The sequence below is a fragment of the Xiphias gladius genome, chromosome 12, assembly GCF_016859285.1.
Source record: "Xiphias gladius isolate SHS-SW01 ecotype Sanya breed wild chromosome 12, ASM1685928v1, whole genome shotgun sequence".
Taxonomy (NCBI): domain Eukaryota; kingdom Metazoa; phylum Chordata; class Actinopteri; order Istiophoriformes; family Xiphiidae; genus Xiphias; species Xiphias gladius.
The window spans coordinates 10,751,380-10,771,641 of record NC_053411.1 but is presented as its reverse complement, the minus strand read 5'-3'; the positions used below and the strand labels follow the sequence as shown (position 1 = coordinate 10,771,641).

The window sequence follows — 20,262 nt, the reverse complement described above, 5'->3', positions numbered from 1 at the left end:
ATGGCTGTACTTTTTTTTTTTTTTTTTTACATAGTCATTATATCAAAGTCGCTGAAGTTACATTACACTCAGTTGCCACTTTACTATGTGCACCTAGCCAAAACTGTTTTAGCTAAAATATTGTTCCAACAATTTTCGGCTTTACTTTTAGTTTTATAAATCCTCCCTTCATTCATGAAGGGTGTGTATGCTGTGAGTAATGGATGTATGAATGATTAATACATCATTTGCTAATGCTTTGTAGATCAGTTATAAGCCATCAATAAGAACAACTTTTGGGTTTCCAGGTTGTGGGAAATCCTCTTCCAGCAGCCTCACGACCCTTTGCTTGTCCTTCTTAGCTCCTCAATTCATTAGGGACACCTCTCCAGCGGGGCTGCAGGACATCTGGACCTGAATTCATTTATAAACTGCTTATTTACATTCATACACAGACAGACCTAAGGGAGTGTAGAACCGCCGATTTACTAAAATTCACAGTTGCCGGTGACTAAATAACTTTTGCTAATGGCTCATTAGAAATTATGCCACCTAGGACCCTTCATTAATGTCGCACTAACATTTATAACTGCAAACCTGATGACTTATTAGAAAGTGAAAAAAATCTAACTGCTTATTGATGGTTAACCAATATTTATACTTTAAAGTATTTACATACATATTTGCCAACATTTTCTGCATTACTTCTGAACAGAAGCACACAGCCATGTTTTTACCAACACATTTTATTTAAACAGATAACGCTGATGCCAGAGAGTCTTTAAGCAAACAGACAATTAACACAGTTCATTCTCTCCACAGACCATGTTTAAGTCATATGTTTGAACTCAGACGAAACTTGCCATGAGCTATGAGTCAAATAAAGAAACTCAAATTTTGTTTTGTCTCTGTCTTTATGTCCTTCATACCTCCTTGTCGCGGAGCAAGTTTGACAGGATTTTTGTTTCCTCCCACTTGGCTGTTTGTTCGAATGCGAACCACGCAGGACAGTGGAGGACCTGCCAGCACTTTGCACTTCCTCGTACAGTATCTCCCCCGGTCGCTCCTCCCTGCCTGCCTGAATTACTCAGGACACACAATAGATCTCAGTGGAGCAGCCACTGAAAGGACCCTGCAAACAGGAGAGGCTGTGGAGATCTGTTTTCACTTCTTTCATGCACTTCAAACAAAGTCAAAGAGACAGTTCACATTTTCGTTTCCAGCTTATTAAGAAAGATTTTTTTCTTCTCATAAAATATGTTGTTGATTATGTAACAGCCAAGAGCCTAACAAACAATACAAATAATTACAAACACAAATGACGACAAGGTGAGGAATTAAATCATCAGAATAATTCACGGCTTAAGCGGGTCACCCTTAACTCATCAGACAGGCATTTTATCAAGAACGTCATTTTTCAGGATCTGATGAGCAGATGAGTCTCATCTCCAGGGTTAACGAGATGTGTGTGGGGCAGATGCTTACACTCCTTCTGCCGTCTTAAATCTCACCTCATCTTCATCTTCAGATACTGAAGCTGAAGTTTCTGAGCGTCAGCTCACAGTGCGGGAACCTCTCTCTGCGTTGCCTTGTGTGTCTAAGAGACGGGGACGGCTAGAGGTGAGGGGACATGGCGTATGAACCGCTGCTTGGAAAAAGCAGTAGGCTATTAAGTTGTGTGAATTGAGCAGATGCAATAGCGAGATTTTGCGCAGAGACATATGTAACTCTCGTACACGTAAGTGAGAGACATATGAAGCAGTGGTGCCTCAGGGATGGGTTGTGCTCACTCCATGAGTATCTCGCACTGTCATCTTACGGTGGCTCCTGTGAAATGAATGAAAAGGGAGTTAGATATATGAAAGATGACAGAAGAAGAGACGAGACAGGTTCATAACGGTTTGCATTATTTGCCAAAAAGGTCAAAAGTCAACAATTACAGAATCAAACAAAAGAAGAAAGGGCTTGCTGCACACCATAACTCAGCCTTGGACCAGCTTAAAACCTCTTTATTTAGACTCACTTATCAATTAGGACAACAGGTGACAGGTGTGGTATAGACTCAAAGTGTTCACAAGCTCCACGTACACTATTGTGTAGTTAAATAAAGTTACAATCACATTTTACTAGAGGAAAAAAAATTACAATGAACATACAATTTCATTCCTAAAAATATGTGTGATCCAAACTACACCTCGAAAGAAAATGGATAAAGGAACTTAACTCATAAAAATAATTCAAAATAATATAATCATCATGTGTCACGGCCACAGCCGCTGTTATTTGTTTTGTTTATATGCTACTTAGTCATAAAAATATTCAAAGCAATAAACCAAACCACAAACAGTGGCAGTAATAGTTGTAAATCTGTCTTTTTGTTTTCTAAAAAGTGATCAATGATGACTAAATTAAAGTCAAACATCGACAGCGCCCTCTGCTGTATTTTCACTGTAACATCACTTATCGACTGTGGAGTCGTCATCATACAGCGACAATATATTTCTCCTCTTTAAAATGATAATAAAGCCAGACATTATTTTTCTTATGCTAAGATGCGACTGCGAAAAATAATCTGACTAATTTTAAAAGCCGGTGTTATCATAAAGTACTTTCAACATACAAAATAAAAGTCCCCGGAAGTCCATTCTCAGATTGTAAACACATGGCCCCCTCGTCGTGTCTGAAGCTCAATTATGCCAAAGCTCTTCGATATAAAGTTTCCAGGAGACTGTAGGACTCTTCCCGAGGGCTTCTGGTCAGCTATAGATGTGTGGATAAAGAAACCCCACGTTGTAAACAAGCGTCTCTGCGGGGCTAAAGAGACGGAGAGTAAAGATGTGGACGGGGAGGACGCGCGGTTCCTGCCGGGTGATCCTGTCCCCGAACTCCCTCATGATGTGTTGTCCTTCCTGACCAGCAAGGCGTCACCTGCGCCGACGCACGCCAGGGACAAAAAACCCTGGTCCTCTACCGTCAGGACGTTTATTCCCAAAGTAAACAGTTATGGGACAAGCCTGCATAAAGAAGCAGTCCTGAGAGGTAAGAGCTGGGCTTGAAAGAGAGGCTCCGCCTGCTCTGTCCCTTTTATTCTAACCCCTTTCTGTGTGTCTTCCCCAGACTTTGGCAGACAACAAGTGACCTTTCTTCCATTGGAAGAGGATGCAGGGGGGCAGGTGTCTCTGAAGAGGGGCAACATCTACCAGATTCAGCTCTGCAATCAGGACTGTGAGGACTGGTGAGTGCCCGGAGGATAACATGACTGCATGCTCGAACTCAGCTTTACTGACACTTGAACAGTGTTGAATTAGTAGTCACATAGAAACAGTAAAAGAAGAGCACTGAATGTTGCTCTCTATGTTTGCATCAAAGTGCTTCATATCTTCACTTGGACTTAAATCAAAGATTACTAATGTATAAACTAATAAAAATAGCAAATAAAATATCTGACTCCCCTTGGCATGCACATGAGCGTGGACACATGCAGATGCAGAAATGAAATCTGCCACCATAGCAAAAAAGTAATTGTATTAGGGACTGTAAAACATCTCTGTGCTACACTGAAAATAAGGAAATTAGTAAAGGAAAAAACCCAAAACTTTTCAGATGACACTGCTTTGTTTATCGCCAGGTCCTTGGAGCTGCACGTCTTGACTCCAGACGCGTGGTTCTCCGATGGTGTGGCGTACCCCAGGCTGCCCTGGCTGTCCTCAGATCTGCTGCCTAAACTGGTGCGTTGGGCCGCCGAGTGCAAGAGCTGCGAGTTCAAGAGCACCTTGTCCCTGCTGCCGGTGGAGAAGTACAGCCTGGTGTACCAGCAGCTGAAAGACAAGTACAAGGCCATGGTCAAGGTGACGAGAGGGGATGCTCTGAGGCTTGTCTGTGTGTCTTCCGCTGTGTATCCTGGATATACTGGATGTGTTGATGTTTCTGGATGTTTTTTTTTATTATTTTTTTTATTTTTCACATGCTCTCTAGGTTTGGCCTGAGGTGACAGATCCTGAGAAGTTTGTCTATGAGGATGTTGCCATTGCTACATATCTCCTGGTGGGTTCAGACCTTGTTTTCAGTGATTTAGTTGGTCAAATCAACCTATTTTATACCGGAAGTCGGTCTTGAAGATTGATATGTGAGTGGAAAAAAAATAGTTCTTTTGCAACCCTCATGGCTCATATGTCTTTTTGCACTTACTTTAAATGAGCATTGCCAAGTACACAAACGTGTCAGTGCTTGTTTGTGTGGGAGAAGTGATTTTTATTCTGTCACATGTTTTCAGGTCATGCAGCCAAAGGTGGGTCAATCAATTTGAGTGTGAAAAATGGCTTTGACCGAGTAAATCAATCCACGTGTCATGGCAGAGGCAGGTGAAAGGGTGTCGGCAACAGCAGCAGCAGCAGCAGCAGCAGCATGTGTCACACTGCAGCTGTGACTTGGGTTTCACTGAAATGACTGAGAGCCCCCGTGAACGTACGCCTGTGCTGAGTCTCTGTCTCCGTGCTGTGCAGGTGCTGTGGGCTGAGGAGCGGGCAGAGAAAGGTCTCGCTGCCAGACAGTCCTTCGTGGACCTCGGCTGTGGAAACGGCCTCCTGGTTCACATACTGACCAATGAAGGGGTACGTTAGGGGCTGGATGCATGTCGGCTCTGTCTCTGTCAAAGGTGATCAGTTCATCAACAAATTAACCTTTAACACTGAGTCTTCAAGATGAAATGCGAACTGAATTATCAGCGACACTGTCTGACTCAGTAGCTTTTAGCAGTGGAGCTTCCCTCCACTTGTGACTGAGTGTTGTTGTGATTTAATCTGTGATACACAGTAGGTTACTTCCTGGTTTAAAGCAGGAAACAACCGGGATGTGCCAGCTCTGATGTAGACAGGTGGTTTCTGACCTTATAACCGAAGAAACGGTGCTTATATGTGTGTAGTTTTACACTGAACTAAATGCAACACTGCAGACCTGGAAAGGCCGAGGTTAGAAGCTTAATCAATGACACGGGGCTGGTTGGAGCCCAGGTGAGCGGATACACGTCTCTAAACATATTAAATCCATGCTACCATGTCACCTTAATGTCCAATCTCAAACTGGGACCGGTGCAATTCAAATTACACGCAGCGACTGATGTTCAGATAGTGGATGAGGCCGAGGGCGATTAGCCGCTGACCGTCATGCCATCTTGTGTTGCAGCACCCCGGGAAGGGTATCGACGTCCGGAGGAGGAAGATCTGGGACATGTACGGCCCCCAGGCTCTGCTAGAGGTGAGCGGGCTGACCGTGAACCTCAGAGGATTAATTGTAACCATATTCAGGTTTTTAGTTAGTCCTATTATCTTTTCACATGAAATGGGGAATCCATATCATGTGATGGCGGTGTCTTGGCGGTGTTGTTTACCAAGCAACCTTACGTCAAGGCCCTTTTTAATGGTAGCTCTGGAGCTTTTGGTCAAAAGTCGAGTTTCAGAGTTCAGTCTGGATCATGGAAACGATACAGTCCATTTCCATGACAACTGAGCAACCTCCATCTGCTGTTGAAGATCATGGTTTCTGATCAAAAGGTACTAAAGGGACTTTGAGGTGAGGTTGCTTTTTCAACTTATGTTTCCAAGGCCAAGAATGAACTTTGAAACATGTTCTTCTCAAGTTTCAAACACTGAGGTTTAAATTTGAGCTGCAGATGGAAAACAAGTTATGCAATTTTAAATAAAATGAACAAACATGGAATTAAAATGTTCCTTAGGAGTTTACCTTAATAAGCAGTCCTTTAACACTAAAAATACATTTTAGTTTTGTACCAAACTTTGGTCAGTGGATCTTCAATAAACCCCGTCTGATTGTGTATTCATAGTCCTTGATGATGGCAAGGATCGAACTAAAGCTGACACAATTAATCGATTAATTAATTAGGTGACTGAAAGAAAATACATCCATAATTTTGATAATCAATTAACCATTTAAGCAATTTTAAAGGAATAAAGGCCAAAATTAGCTGGTTCCAGCCTCTCAAATGTGAAGATATTCTGCCTTCCGTGGTCTTATATGATAGTAAACTGAATATCTTTGGGCTTAGAGCTGTCGGTCGGACAAATCAAGCATTTTGCAAACATAAACTTCGGCTCTGGAATTTTAGCATTTTTCACAGTAGATTAGGGATAATATAAATAATTGTCAGTTGCAGCCCTAGATGAAGCCTTTAACTTTTAACTACTTTTTTTTTTTCAAAAAAAAGCACAATGCAGACACAAGTATTGTATGTTTGTGATGTTTTTACATTGAGATTACATGGAGCGGACAGTGTTATACTTAAGAGACTCTTGTTCTAATGATTGCTACAAACTACAAAAAGAAAATGCCACCACCACACTGGGTGGTAATGCTGAACTCAGACAAACTCATGAAAACATACACACATGTGCCCCCAAAAAGACTGCACTTTCCTCCCTGCCTCTTGGCCTCATTCGCTCATTTGGCAACAAGCTACTGACTGCTTCCATTTCAGGTCATCTATTATTGACTGATTTTAGGCAGAGCGGATGTGGCTGACCAATCTTTCTGGGGCCCCAGTGGCAAAGTGCTCGGTCTTAACCGTCATTTGGAAGAAAGGTGTTATATAAAATTCTCAGCTGAATCCACACAACCAACCAAGCCAAAGACTAAATAAGTTATCATAAAATGGCATTCACAGGTGTGTGATGTATTAAAAGCTCGAGAAGATAAAAAGTTTTCCTTTTTAGACAATTTTAATTCAGTGATTCAGACTCAAATCATGCCAGTGTACACCTTCCCTGCTCTAAGGCGCTCTCGTGGTCTTTGGGTCTTTGCTATTTCAGGAAAACGCAATTACTCCCAGTGAGAGCTGCTTATTCCCGGGTGCGGACTGGCTGATTGGGAACCACTCGGACGAGCTCACGCCGTGGATCCCCATTATAGCAGCCAGGCGAGTCATCAGCAGACGCATTCTCACTCAGCAGCTCAAGTGCCAGCTGATCTCTCCAGTTTGGAATAACATTATGGGCAGAGGGAGGATGTGTGAATATGTGTGTGTGTGTGTGTGTTTGTTCCTGTGCATGCCAGTTCACAAGTGTGCATATTAAGACGACCACCTGATGGCGATGTTGGGCCTCAGTCTAAGAAATGTGCTTTTGTTCGAACGTGACTACAGATGATTATCTCTTACAGTGGATTGTTGCTTCCTGTCTGTTGAACAGTTTTTCAGTTTCAAAACCTTGAAAACATTTGGGAAAATACTTAAAAGAACATAAGACGCACACAGTACATTCAGAAAGATTTATATTCATCATTTTCTCTGGCACCGAGTAAGAATATGTCTTTTTCTCTCGTATTGCAGGTCATCTTACTCCTGCCGGTACTTTGTCCTCCCCTGCTGTTTCTTTGACTTCTATGGAAAATACCAGAGGCGCCAGTGTAAGAAGTCTCAGTATAAAGAATACATCGATTTCATCACTGAGGTCAGCCATGTCAGTGGCTTCCACACTGAAGAGGACTGCCTGAGAATACCATCCACCAAACGGGTAGGCTTACAAAGTCCAGAGTCAGATCTGACCTACATAGCTTATGTGTTTGACTTCCTATATTTGAAATAAGGCTTGTCCTATCTGTAAACAGTTGTTTTCTCCAGTAATTGTGTGATTTAAATCTTTTTATAGTCTTTTTTTTCTTTTAATCTATTCTCCAAACTAAGTAACCGAATACTTCCGAAGCAGCAGAGCCCGAGATATCCTGATTTTTAGCCTCTAGTGCAGCTCACACTGCAAAACCCCTAGATCCTACAGTTCCCATAATGCAACTTGATAGTATCTTTTATTAGAACCTTCCTGGTAAATCACTCAAGCTCCGCACCCCCAGTTTGCAACTAGGCCTGCAACTAATGATTATTTTTGTAATCGATTAATCTGCTGATTTATTTTTTTGAGTCATTGATTCATCGTTTAGTCCATGAAATGTATTAAATACAGACAAAATCACAATAACCGATAAACTGATTAATCGATTCAGCTCTATTTGCGAGACTGACTGAAACTGAGATGACCTTGATGACAATTTTGACGTTATTTTCTCAGACTTTGGTAAAACTTTCTCAAGTGCCACACGAGGCATTATTAAACTGTTTTCACAGGATGTGTGGTACTTTATTTATATATATATATATCCTCATACATAGGAAGTCGTAGGTTTGATTCTTTAGATTTTGTTGCATGCCATCTCTTTTCGTCTATGATTGTTCTCATCTTTCTTCACTGTGACTTTTCCAACAAAGTAGAGATGCCAAGAATATATTTTTTCCTGCACAAAAAGACAGTCTTTCATGTGAGTCTATAGATCTCTCCATGAAATTATCATAAAATGTCTTCCTGTTCTTCAGACAGGCACAGCTGTGCATCCCTGCCTTTTTCCCACCTGAGCCTCATTTAGTATAGATGGAAGGATATAAATCAAGTCTCTGTTGTCCTCAAAGGAACATGGGTTTCATAGCTGGTAGCCATTAATAGTTATGATACACATGGACACATAAAAATAAAAAGCAAGTGTTTACTTTAATGTACAAGGTTCAGTCATAATCAGTTCGCACATAAATGCAAAAGTGGCTGGAGGTTTTTTTATTTGTTTCGCACATGGGAACAGTATTGGAAGATAAATATACAGCTATTTAAATGCTTTCTAGGGAGTCTGAATTTTTAAATGGTTCATTAGATCACTGAATTGTCTGAAAAAATAATTAAGTTACTTTCCCTAAAAATCTTTAGATACTGCATTTCCAAAATGATTGTATTATTGTTGGATTATGTTGCCAAAATTCTTTAATTTTGTCACTTATTGAAAATAGGTGTCGTCATTTTTTATAGTGTCGGGCCTCAGCACCCATATGAGTCGTCCTGACAATCAGCTCTTCTTTATGCAGGTCTGTTTGGTGGGAAAGTCGAGAAACTACCAGCTATCTGATGAGGCCGAGGCAGAGCAACGAAGAACTCGTTACATCCAGAGCCGACAATCCACACCTGGGGTCACAGTTCAAGGGTCAGACATCAGAAATGATGGGGACTGTTGCCATGAGAATGCAGACAGTGACAGGACCCCTGGGAGCAGCTGGGGAGCAGGGTTCCAGCCCCGAGACAGGGTTGAAATTGTTCGAAACTGCTCCGCTCTCCCCCGGGACTTCGTTGATGGTGTTGTCTTGCAGGTTGCTAATGTTCTTCTGGGAATGACTGTGGATGATGGCAGGGGGTCCTCCAGCGACTGGAACCGAGGAGGTAAATCGCAGCATAACCACAGCCACAAAACATCAGAGATAAACAAACAAATCACACAAGTCTCCCTGGACATGAGCTGCTACTAAAGTGAACAGGTTCAGATTCAATTCAGAGTAGGACACATTATCTTTGTGAAGTGATCCAGGTTTATTATTGTGCACTTCAGGAGTTTCCAAATTCATTACTTGGTAATATTTGTCGCAAGGCAGCCAAACAGCCCAACAAAGACAGAGATTAAAATCTAAAGAAGTAGTGAAGTTGAAAAAAAGCGAAGAGGTTTTCAGGATGGCTGGTAAAAATGCTTGACAGCTACAAAGGTTGTAATGCCTTCATTTTATGCCTTTAAGGTTGCCTCTGTACACCACCACAATGAATCTGAAATGCAGCCATCAAGATGTGATTTGAAGTGTAAACTTTCAGCTTCAGCCATTTTTATACATAGTCCCTCATTTTCAGAGGCTCAAAAGTAACTGGACAAACCAACATAATTATAAATATAAGGATTGTTTTTTAATACTTGGCTGAAAATCCTTTTCAGTCAACGACTGCCTGAAGTCTTTAGTTGTCTTCCATGGTCTTCCAGGCCTTTTGGTGTTGCTGAGCTCACCAGTGCGTTCCTTTTGTTTAAGAATGTACCAAACTGTTGATTTGATCTCATAGTTTAGTTTTGTTTTTTCAGCCTAATGATGGCCTCCTTCATTTGAATCGACACCTCTTTGCACCACATATTGAGAGCTCTCATGAGCAGCAACCAAATGCAAATTCAACACTTGGAATCAAGTCCAGACCTTTTATCTGCTTAATTTGTCATGAGATAACAAGGGAACAGGCCACACCGTCATGAAACTGATTGTCAGTCAATTGTCCAATTACTTTTAAGCCTCTGAAAATAAGTGAGTATAAAAATGGCTGTAATTCTTAAACGGTTAATACAATATTTTTTTTTAAATCCCTTGAATTAAAGCTGAAAGTCAACACTTCAATCACATCCTGATGGCTTCATTTCAGATCCATTGTGGTGGTGTACAGAGGCAAAATTACAAAAATTGTGTCAATATTAATACCAATGTAGCTGCCGCCAACAGCCAGCTAGCTTAGCTTAGCAAAAAGACTGGAAACAATGGGAAACAGCTAGCCAGACGAGTTATAACGTGTTAATTAGTGAGCTTCACAGGTGCTATTAGGTGGATTTTGCAAGGTTAGCTGTTTTCCCATGCTTCCAGTCTTTATGCTAAGCTAGGCTAACCAACTGGTGGTTGTGCCTTTGTGTTAAACAGACAGCTATGACAGTGGTATTGATTTAATTCCCAAATGTCAAACAATTACTTTAACTTAATTTTGGCCAAATATTGCTTACTTTGTTTTACCTTTGTAGGGCAGCATGGATGTAACCTGACCACATCCAAAACAACTTGCGTGAATCACCTCTCACAATTCCCATCAGTACCTTTAAAATATATTCCTAGCTGCTCTGTTACACGTTGGCAGCTTCTGAAAGCTGAACCTCTCGTCTGATTTCCCCTTCCATCATCCTATCTAACCCCACACCTCTCTCGTCGCCACCCTGTCCCTTTTTGGGATCAGTCAGCGGGGTCCTTCACGACACAGAGCGACGCCGCTTTGAACTCCGCATCTCACCCTCCGACAGCCACTTTCTGCACCACACGGTACAGCGAGCGCCACGCGCTGCATCACACAGATAAACACACTGCTCCGCTCACACACCGCCCACGCATCGCCTTAGTCAACGTCTCTGCACCCCCGCTGCAACACAGACACACACCGCGTGAACTAGAGAAGGAGATGAGGACTACTATGATTAAAACAGAAAATTCTCTGTCAGGATGTCAGTGCTGAAATTACAGATAGAAAATATGAGGAAGAGTGAATAAAAGGAGAGTGTAACTCTGTATAGAGATGACTGGATGAATAATGCACCACCATCTATGATTTATGCATGAGTATGCATTTGTATTGAGGTATTCCTACCAGTTATCTGCTGTGTAAGAACAAAGGGTAAATTCAGGGTGAGCCAACCTATACTGAATAGATCCAGGAAGGCCTTACAGTCAGGGAAGGGCCTTTGAGATTTATTTCCTTTCAATTTTTAGTGCATCTTCAAAGAGTATTGATATTATAATATTTAATTTTTTATATTAAAATGATACTCAAGTAGAATTTTGGTTATACAGCTTCCTGGCTATGGTGGAAGTCCAGATTTTGTTTGACATCAGTTGCTCCTGAGTACCGACAGACCTCTAGAACACACATTCAGCTCACAAACTAACAGGAATAAACAGGTTTCTGCAGTGTATAAAAAAGCACAGTTTGTCACCTTAATGAGCCTGTAGATTTGCCCTTTTATCCCACATAAATATTTATTGCTGGACGCGTACATTTCTTCGGCCGGTGGAAGTGACAAATTGAAGCTTTAACAAAACATAAAACAGTTGTAGAAACAGCAATGATGGCTTCATTGTAAGAAAGATGGACTTTTTTGGATGTATGCGTAAAATACTGTTGTCTACAGCTGAGTTTCAGGAACTCAGTACATCGAGCATGGACTCAAGTATCAGAAGTTGGTTTGAGAGCTTTGCCAGAGAGGTTTGTTTACTTACTACTTCATGAGACATACCCTGACTCTTCTTTTGCTTTCTAAGTTTACACAATATTATACATAGCCACAGTTTTTTTTAATTTAAAACTTATGCATTGAGCAGTTTGGCATATCTTAATAAATTAAAAAAAAATAAATCTTAAAACGTGTTTATATTTCCGAAATAAAGTAGCACAAAAAGTATTGTTTTGGCACTCTGACCAATATCGGAAATGTTCCAACGATACCAGCCCCACTGCTGCTATATAGCATGATAGCATGTGTTCTGAAGTTAAAATGCTGAGTAGCTCACTGGTGTTTTGAGCAGTTCATGTGTGAACATGTGAATCTGGCTGCTGTGGCTCTGAGTCAGGTTACTAATTCATGCATGCTGTACTGCTGACTGGGCTCGTGCAGTTACGTAATCATGCTGAGAACAAAAGTAGCTGCACATCTAACACACGACACTCCGCAACACTTAGCCTGAAATCAGTAAAAATGTCTTAAATGTTTTGGAAAAAAGACAGAGGCACGCAAAGTGTAAAAGAGCGTCCGGTGCAAGTGTTCTTTACACTGTTCCGGTGCGCACCCATTGTGGTGCAGAAACAGCTTGCATAGAAGAGGGAGTGGGGGGAACTGGGTGGAGTGTGTTATAAAAATCACACTTTAGGTCCACAGTCCTCCAGAAGACCCAGCACTAAGTTGTGCTTCCCAGAATCCTCATCACCATCCTCATCATCGTCCACAGCTGCACTGCTGATTTTAACTGCTTTCACCTGCACTAGCCTTCACTTGTGCATGGGATTACACCTCAGTCACAATGCTGTCCCTACAGACACAAATTCTATTCCTTTGCTCTCATTAAGGAGCATTTCTGATGAAGAAGTGTGATACTTTTGACAAGTTAGGCTGCAATTAAAGCTTCTTTACGTAGTGGATTTACTTGTTTAGTTTATTAAATGTCAGAAAATAGTAAAACATGCCCATCAGAATTTCTTCAAGCCCTAGTCGACGTATTCAAACCCAAACCCAAACATATTAATTTTTATTATCATGAAAGACTATGAACACCTGCAAATAATAAATAATTGAGAAGATGGTACAATTTGAATGTTCACTTTAATTAATTATTATTGTTTTTGTTATCATTATTATTAGTGTACCAGTGCACTGATTCCCAACCTTTTTGGCTTGTGACCCCTCTCAGATTGTTTTAATTTTAATAGTTTCTAGAGTCCAAAAGAAGTAAACCTCCCCAGTATTTCCCAAGACAGAAAAAAAGCTTTGAGCTTTGTGTAGCAGAAATGGGTTTTCTCCTTTTCTTTCCCAACTTGTTAATCATCTTGTGACCTCTTGGGATGATTCCGACTTGCAGGTTCGGTAGAGATGGCAATGCTCTATTACTAATTTATATTCTATTTTTGAGCATTTCCAAGTTTGACGAGATAATAAGATGGAAACATGAGTGATCCTATAATACAGTTGTGCTCTCGGTAGCGGAAAATGATCCTTTCAAATGTTTGATTCACCGCTCAGCAATTTCAAAGCAAATTTTTCTTCACTCAGACTGATTCTGAATTAGTTTAAGCAGCAGAAAAGCAATCCTCCACAACAAACAATTAATTACCGGCCATCTTTTGCACGGAGGACATTCAACCTTAAACAAGTCCAACTGTACATCAAGCCGAGCCATTATTAATCGCCTGCGCCGGGTCTTAGTCCAATCGTAGTCTACTCTGTCAATGCTGCCCTTCTCTCATTAATCCCCATTAACACTGTAGGCAGTACAGGGCAGCTTTAAACAGTGTATTGATATTACATCAAGGTCTGGAGCTCCCTGCCGTCTGGGCTGTAGGACCGCAGTCTAGCCCAGTTTCACACTCCCAGCACAGGACTGTGCTTGGCTGGTCGAGTGTCAGGTGGTGGTGTGTTGCATATTTTAGGGATGAAGTCAGCTAAATTTGGGATGTATTTTGGTGCACAGTATGTTTTTTTTTTTAAATGAAGTTTTACAGAACTGAAAACCGTCATGCTGTAACTTAGTTTAAAATAAAAAATGAATAACTTAGATAGAACATTTATTCCTTTTACCAACTGAACTTAGATCTGAGGCACAGACTATATTTTTTCACAGTGAAATTTTGTCATATCCACTGATCTCTAAGCCACCAGGGATTGCCTGAAGTGCCACCAGAGTAAAAGTATGATGAGGATCGCATTAAGATGTCTGTGGATTGGGGTCAAATATTGTTATGAAATAGCACTAAGGAGCATTAGAAATCCTGTGGTGTGTCCCTCTCCAATATGTCAGAGAAAAGAGGCGGAAGATTGTCATTTGTACAAACCAAAGGTCAGCCCTGATTGAATTCCCTTCTGGGGGGAAAAGGGCAAAGCCAGAAATACAGAAAATCTCATGATGAAACGGAGCCTAAAGGCTGGGTGCTGTGAACACAAAGGGTGCGTCATTTATCTGCTTACGACTTGCTAAACTCAGAGCTTAGGACTTTGTGTATTTCAATATCCCCTTTCTCCCATTTTTCTCTTTGGTATCTAAAATTACTGTCCCAGTGGGAGAGTGACGACAATGACTCACGCTCTCAAACGGCCGGTGGGAGATGCAGCGGTGAAATGCATGCCAGTTGCTCTGACAGCTCGTCGGAGCAGCTTTAATTGAGCACGCTTCACAACCCTGACTAACACTCAAAGGCAGTGACTGAGGTGTCTTTTTTTTTTTTTTTTTTTCTCTCCCCTCGTTCCCTGTAAAATGTTCCTTATATAGCACCGATCACCCCTTTCCTCCTGGAACATTTTTGCTGAGAGGATCTCACACTGCAGTCATGGCTCTGCCCTCTCTCAAAACAACTGGCGACATCGACTCAAGCCAATCAGCTGTATCAGATGCCTCCTTTTTTTTTTTTTTTTTCTTTAGCGTTGGAAAGTATGCCTGAAGCAGTGTGGTGATATATTGATGAACGTACCATCGATATACGTCCCCCTGCTTTTTTGTCCCGCTTATCACTCATCCTTTCCTTGCCCTCCTCCCTTCTCCTCAGGAAGCCTCTCTTTGAGCGAGACCGCCGGGCTGTTGGAGCAGGAAACCCTGCAGCTCCTGAAGAAGGAGTGTGGAGGCCTTCAGACGCTGCTCAAGAACAACCATCAAGTCTTCAGAGGTGCTCTGACTGCATGCTTCTTTACACCTTCATGGCTAGCCCACAAGAAATTGGGGGGAAAAAAGTGTATTTGTTCCAAAAGTAGTTCAATTTAACTATTCACTGAAAATGCTGAAAAACTACTTTAACAAAAACAAAAAATAATTCAAGGTTCATTTACCAGTTTTTTTTTCCCACATCTCAAAATCTTCATCAGCAGATGGAGGTTGCTCAGTTGTCATGGAGATTACTACTATTTCCAAGGTCAAGAATGAGCTTGTTAGGAAAAGTAGTTTGTTTAAGAAGTGTGTTGAAGAATTATCCCTTATTTATTTTCACTGTTGGTATTAAATTGCTACCAATGCCAGTGGACTAGATACAAAAGAATAGATGAGAAACAGAAAGACTTAGATAGTGGGGGGGAAAAAAACCCTCTACACCAAGAAAATGACTTTTTAAAATTCAATATTCTCAGTTTCCGAGTTCCTAGGGTGACTTTTTGCCAACTTAAATGTCTCATTTTGTAAGGATTTGCTCTTATGAAATAGGTTTTTTATTTCTTTGATGGGAACAAGCATTATAGAGTAATTCCCATATTAAAATTTTATTTTAATGATATCCTCAGTGTTCCTCAACATAAAATCTTTGAATAATTTAACAAGACTATAGGTTTTTGTTCATTCCATCAAGTTTAATTGTTTCAACTTAGTCTTTGAGAAGTCGGGATTTTTCATCAGTTTCTCATGGCGAATGGTCCATGAGCCTTGGTTGTTGTTGCCATGGAGGAGAAGCCAGTAGCAGGCACACACAGAGCGTCACAGTTGCTGAATTCATCGGCCATCAACCCAGCGCCCGAAAATGAACTGCTTTAAACTCCTGAATGTTTAATCAGCTTCCAATCGCCGTTTGAAATGCTCGCAACAGAAATGTCAAAAAAAAATTTCAAAAGTCCAAGAAGTTCTCAAAGACCATCCAGTCGGTGAACAAAAGTTCTTTAAAAAAAACGATTTCTGAAACGTACCTTAGGAGTTGTGGTTGACTTTCACCGTAAAGAGTAACTCAACACCAGGCCGAAAAAAGCTGTGTCTCACGGCCCTCTCTGGCTGAAAGATTCGAGCCAGTCCACCTCAGACAGTTGGGTGGGGTCAGCAGGGCGCTTTGTTGCGCCTGTCACCACCCGTTCAAAAGGTATGTCATGATGCCCTGGAGTCCATCTCTACATCACTGCAGCAAGGTGAGAAGTTAAACCACCGGAGCTCGGCTAAAACAAGACATTCACTGAGTGTTAAGTTCCTCAGTTAGTAACAGTTGCTCATTTTTTTGTACTTATAATTCAACCGGGAGAGCTTCAAGCCTTAGCTTGCTCCAACTTCCAGTCATCTGTTGTTATTATGCAGAAAATAAACTCTGTGTTTACCTCTGGAACCCTGGATGCCTGAAAATAACTCCTCCACTTCGCTACTCTATAGGAACAGATTTATTTTTAACTTTTCGAAAGGAGCACTTGATTCTGAAGAGGTCTTGAAACTTCATGTTTTTCCCTCTCTTTCAGTGGAAGGAGGGAGGGTGTATATAAGAGACTGGCGGGACAGGAAGTCTTCCAGGGCAGATACCAAGAGGAAGCCTGTTGCTCCTGGCGCCATGAAAACCCGTCCCTGCTGGTTTCACGCCCACCACCCTCAGGGCTGCCCTCTGCAGGCTGAACACTGTGCCTTCGCCCACGGCCCTGATGACCTCCGACCCTCAACCAGACCTCTGAAGAAGATAAAAAATTATGCTTTTTGATGGGATCAGTCCTCCTGAACACTTACGATGAACTCGTTTTTTTTCCATTTATTCTTAAATTGCTCCCAACAGAAAATGAACCACTGAGTTCAAGCAACTAAACATCGATGAGTAAGTAGATTTCCATCAAAGGATGAACCTGCTGTCAAAACCCACATGTCTGCTCCTGCAGCCGCACAGAGAAAGACGTTTTGGTCAGAGCAGTGTGAGTTTTATTGATGTACTGTTACATCATTTCTGGGAATTGCGGTCTTGAAATTTCACAGTGTCCGCTCTCTCTTCTGTGTGAGCGAAGTCTGCCAAAATGTGATGCTTCCTGGTGGAGCTTCAGGTTTCACTGTTGGAGCTCGCTGGCACCCCTGGGATATCTTCTGAAGTTTAATTTCAAAGGATTCATTTGCCTTTCTTTTTACTTATTTAAGAAGTGGACCTTTTATAAAGTTCAGAAATCTGTATTTACTGTATATTAAAATGGATTTCAAGCAACATCTTTGTATTTATTTAAAGATTATGAAGTCTGTCATGTTTTTTCATGTTACCATTTTTCTTCCAGGTGAGGAGTTCGCCAAGTGTTTTTTCAACTTTTTCCTCAACGCCATCAATACTTTAAAAGTTTCTATATATTCATAGAATGTGCCTCTGCACTTCACTTACATTTTATTCACCTCGGACATTTACTTTGAGCTTCATATGAAGACCGGACAGTGTTTGAACAAAGTAAATGTTAGTGATATGAATTATTTGTTGGCTGGAGTTGAGGGGTGGGCTGCATGCCGTCCCCTCTGGACGGTCGCTCACTGCTGTGTTTCTCTAAAACAGTTTGCCATCACCCTGTTGCTCAAATGTCAACGACACTGAGGCCCCACCCAGGGACTGCAGCGGGGCGATGAGAAAAGCCTCCCCGGGGGGGGTTTGTGTGTTTATATGACGGACGATAATCAGACCCATTGATGTTATGAAGCATAAGGACAGACAGTTTAAGTCCATCCAGTTTTGCGGTTGCATACAGGCCAAGAAAGTGAGTTGAAGATTTGGAATATTGTTTGTTGTGTCAGTTTCATCGAGTTTCATCCATACGATGTGTGCAGTTTTATGATAGGATAAAATAGGATAGGATCCATTTAAATGATAAGATATCTTGTTCATCTTTTTCTGACATTTGAGCCACTAATGCGCAAATTACCAAATTAAGTCATGAGGCTTAAAGGGTTGGTTTCCCCAGATTATGAAAAAATATTTTCTTAACTCTTATTAAAGCCCATTTATGCCAGAAAAAGAAACAAAAATGAAATATTAGGAATGAAAAATAACAATATTAAGTAAGTCAAAGTATGAAATACTAGGTTTGAGATATTAGGTAAAAAATTTGACTAATGTCATATTTTTGACTGAATATCATAATTTTGATTTAAAAAGACTTAACGTATTATCTCATACTTTTGAATTCGTATATCACGATTTTGATTAAGTCATAAATTTGACGAACAAAGTCATATTTTTAACTTACCATCTCATAATTGTCACTTAATACATATATATCCTGATATCTTATCATTTTGGCTTAAATAGTCCAAATTTTGACTAATTGCTTCTACTTGGTAGGTAATAACTTTGTATATAGTCATAATTGTGACTTAAGACAAAGTTTAGACTTACTATGCACATTCATAACTGACTATCTCATAATTTGGACCATCACTATTGCGACTGGGAAAGTCAGAGCTGTGACTCTTTGGCTTACAATGAGTATTTTGATGCCCCCCCTGACCATTTATCTTTTTTTCCTGGCAGTAACAAACTTCCATATTTTGAAACTTACTTTACTCACTGGAAGGAAAAAAAAAAAAAACTATTAATTTTTTCGTTTGTAATTTGAATAGACCCTTTAATAGTGAGTGAATCCTGTCTCAAGTAGCAGCTGTGTGTCTTGTAAACTGCATCCTTTCCTCGTTTTTTCTGTTCAGAGTTTACGGATCCATGCGGTGGTTGAAAGGGACAGTCTAAGGTTAGTTACATATTAGCGGACTGGATGCCCCCACATCCCCTGGAGCTCAACGGCTGTGTCATTGAATATTAATTAAGAGGTACATGTAGAGTTGGGTCCTTACATAGTTGGACAGTGGCACAATTTTCATAATTTTGCCTCTGTACACCACCACAGTGGATTGCAGAAAGACCCACAAACAAGCAGCAACTGAAGTCGGCTGCAGTAAAGGCCTGGCAAAGCATCTCAATGGAGGAAACTCAGCATTTGGTGATGTCTATGGGTTCCAGACTTCAGGCAGTCGTTGACTGCAAAGGATTTTCATCCAAGTATTAAAAATAATCCTGATATTTATAATTATGTTGGTTTGTCCAATTACTTTTAAGCCTCTGAAAATAAGGGACTATAAAAATGGCTGTCATTCCTAAACAGTTAATGCAATATTTTTGTTAAACCCCTTGAATTAAAGCTCTACACCTCAAACACATCTTGATCGCTTCGTTTCAAATCCAATGTGGTGGTGTACGGAGGCAATATTACGAAAACTCGTAAAACTGTCCAGATACTTATGGACTTAATGGTATTTTCTTAATCTGACCACATGTCCAGCAAAGGGAGAAAAAGGCCTGCACCTAAGTTTTTCAGTGCTTGTGAGTGCTAACAGACAATTAGCCAGTGATGAAAGGCCATTTAGACACATATATGCTTCAGCTGTGAAGGACATAAACAACAGAGGATCTGAAAGTGAAACAGTGAAAGTGTGGTCATGTTTTTGCAGGCAGCACTTGGTCATAAAGTACATAGCAATGTGCGGGTTTTAATGACCTGTTTAAATCACCCCCCCCCCAAACTCCCCCATGTCATTATGCTCCCTGGAAGGAATCAATTCATGAAAATACTACCGCTGCTCCGGGTCTGCAAAGATCATCCGATCCAATCGACCTGCCGCCCTACATTTAACTGCTGAGGAGTGTGACGTGGCTGGGGAGCGGAGGCGTTCACCTGCCCGTTCACACACTCATCAAACACTCGCAGACGCTATCGTCGTGACTTTTTGACCCCAGCCCTTTCTGACCGCTGTCCAATAAGCCCGCATCGTCATTATGACTCTGTTTATGTACCCCTCGCACTGCTTCCCTGGAGACCAGAGGAGAAAATCCGGAGCAAACAAACCCCCCCCACCCTCCCCACCCACACTGAGTGAGTCTCCCTGCCCTCAGCCCTCATGTAAACACATCTCATACATTCAGATGCTCACCCATCTGAAAAATGTATTATCGTGCCAAGAACAACAGCTGAAAAAAACAAGACAAAACAAAACAACAAAATAGTTTTCTTGGCACAACACATGGGTACACTGGATTAAATCAGGGATGCAGTAAAAATCGTTTTGGCAGTTTACGGGTCAAAAGATGTCTGAGCATCTAGGTTAAAACTGGGTTTTATTTGGTTGAAAAGTAAGCATTTGTCAGATGTCAAGGCTACGTACAGCCATTACTGTAAAGGCTA

General features: G+C 41.1%; 1 protein-coding gene and 1 long non-coding RNA gene across 3 annotated transcripts; one reads left to right on the top strand and one right to left on the bottom strand.

Moving 5' to 3' along the window:
• Positions 1-715: 715 nt before the first annotated feature.
• LOC120797624 lies at positions 716-2,711 on the bottom strand. 2 transcript variants are annotated; one of them, XR_005708552.1, is made up of 3 exons: positions 2,600-2,711; positions 1,491-1,806; positions 716-1,111 (listed from the first exon to the last, which is right to left on the bottom strand). It is a non-coding gene; the product is annotated as an uncharacterized LOC120797624 (long non-coding RNA). The 2 variants fall into 2 exon arrangements; XR_005708551.1 differs by lacking the exon at positions 2,600-2,711 and adding an exon at positions 1,920-2,153.
• On the top strand, positions 2,645-17,234 carry trmt44 (tRNA methyltransferase 44 homolog). The gene is made up of 11 exons (XM_040141443.1): positions 2,645-3,018; positions 3,097-3,214; positions 3,608-3,827; positions 3,955-4,023; positions 4,482-4,589; positions 5,161-5,232; positions 6,801-6,907; positions 7,319-7,502; positions 8,891-9,239; positions 14,889-15,005; positions 16,537-17,234. Exons 1-11 carry the CDS (start codon positions 2,673-2,675, stop codon positions 16,767-16,769), a joined length of 1,923 nt encoding a protein of 640 aa, XP_039997377.1. The 5' UTR covers positions 2,645-2,672; the 3' UTR covers positions 16,770-17,234.
• Positions 17,235-20,262: the final 3,028 nt, after the last annotated feature.

What these genes read in the sequence shown, in the direction of transcription:
- trmt44 (XM_040141443.1), top strand. Translation starts at nt 2,673, where the DNA reads ATGCCAAAGCTCTTCGATATAAAGTTTCCAGGAGACTGTAGGACTCTT. An exon ending in AATCAGGACTGTGAGGACTG is followed by an intron (nt 3,215 to 3,607) that starts GTGAGTGCCCGG and finishes GTTTATCGCCAG; the next exon opens with GTCCTTGGAGCTGCACGTCT. An exon ending in CCATTGCTACATATCTCCTG is followed by an intron (nt 4,024 to 4,481) that starts GTGGGTTCAGAC and finishes CGTGCTGTGCAG; the next exon opens with GTGCTGTGGGCTGAGGAGCG.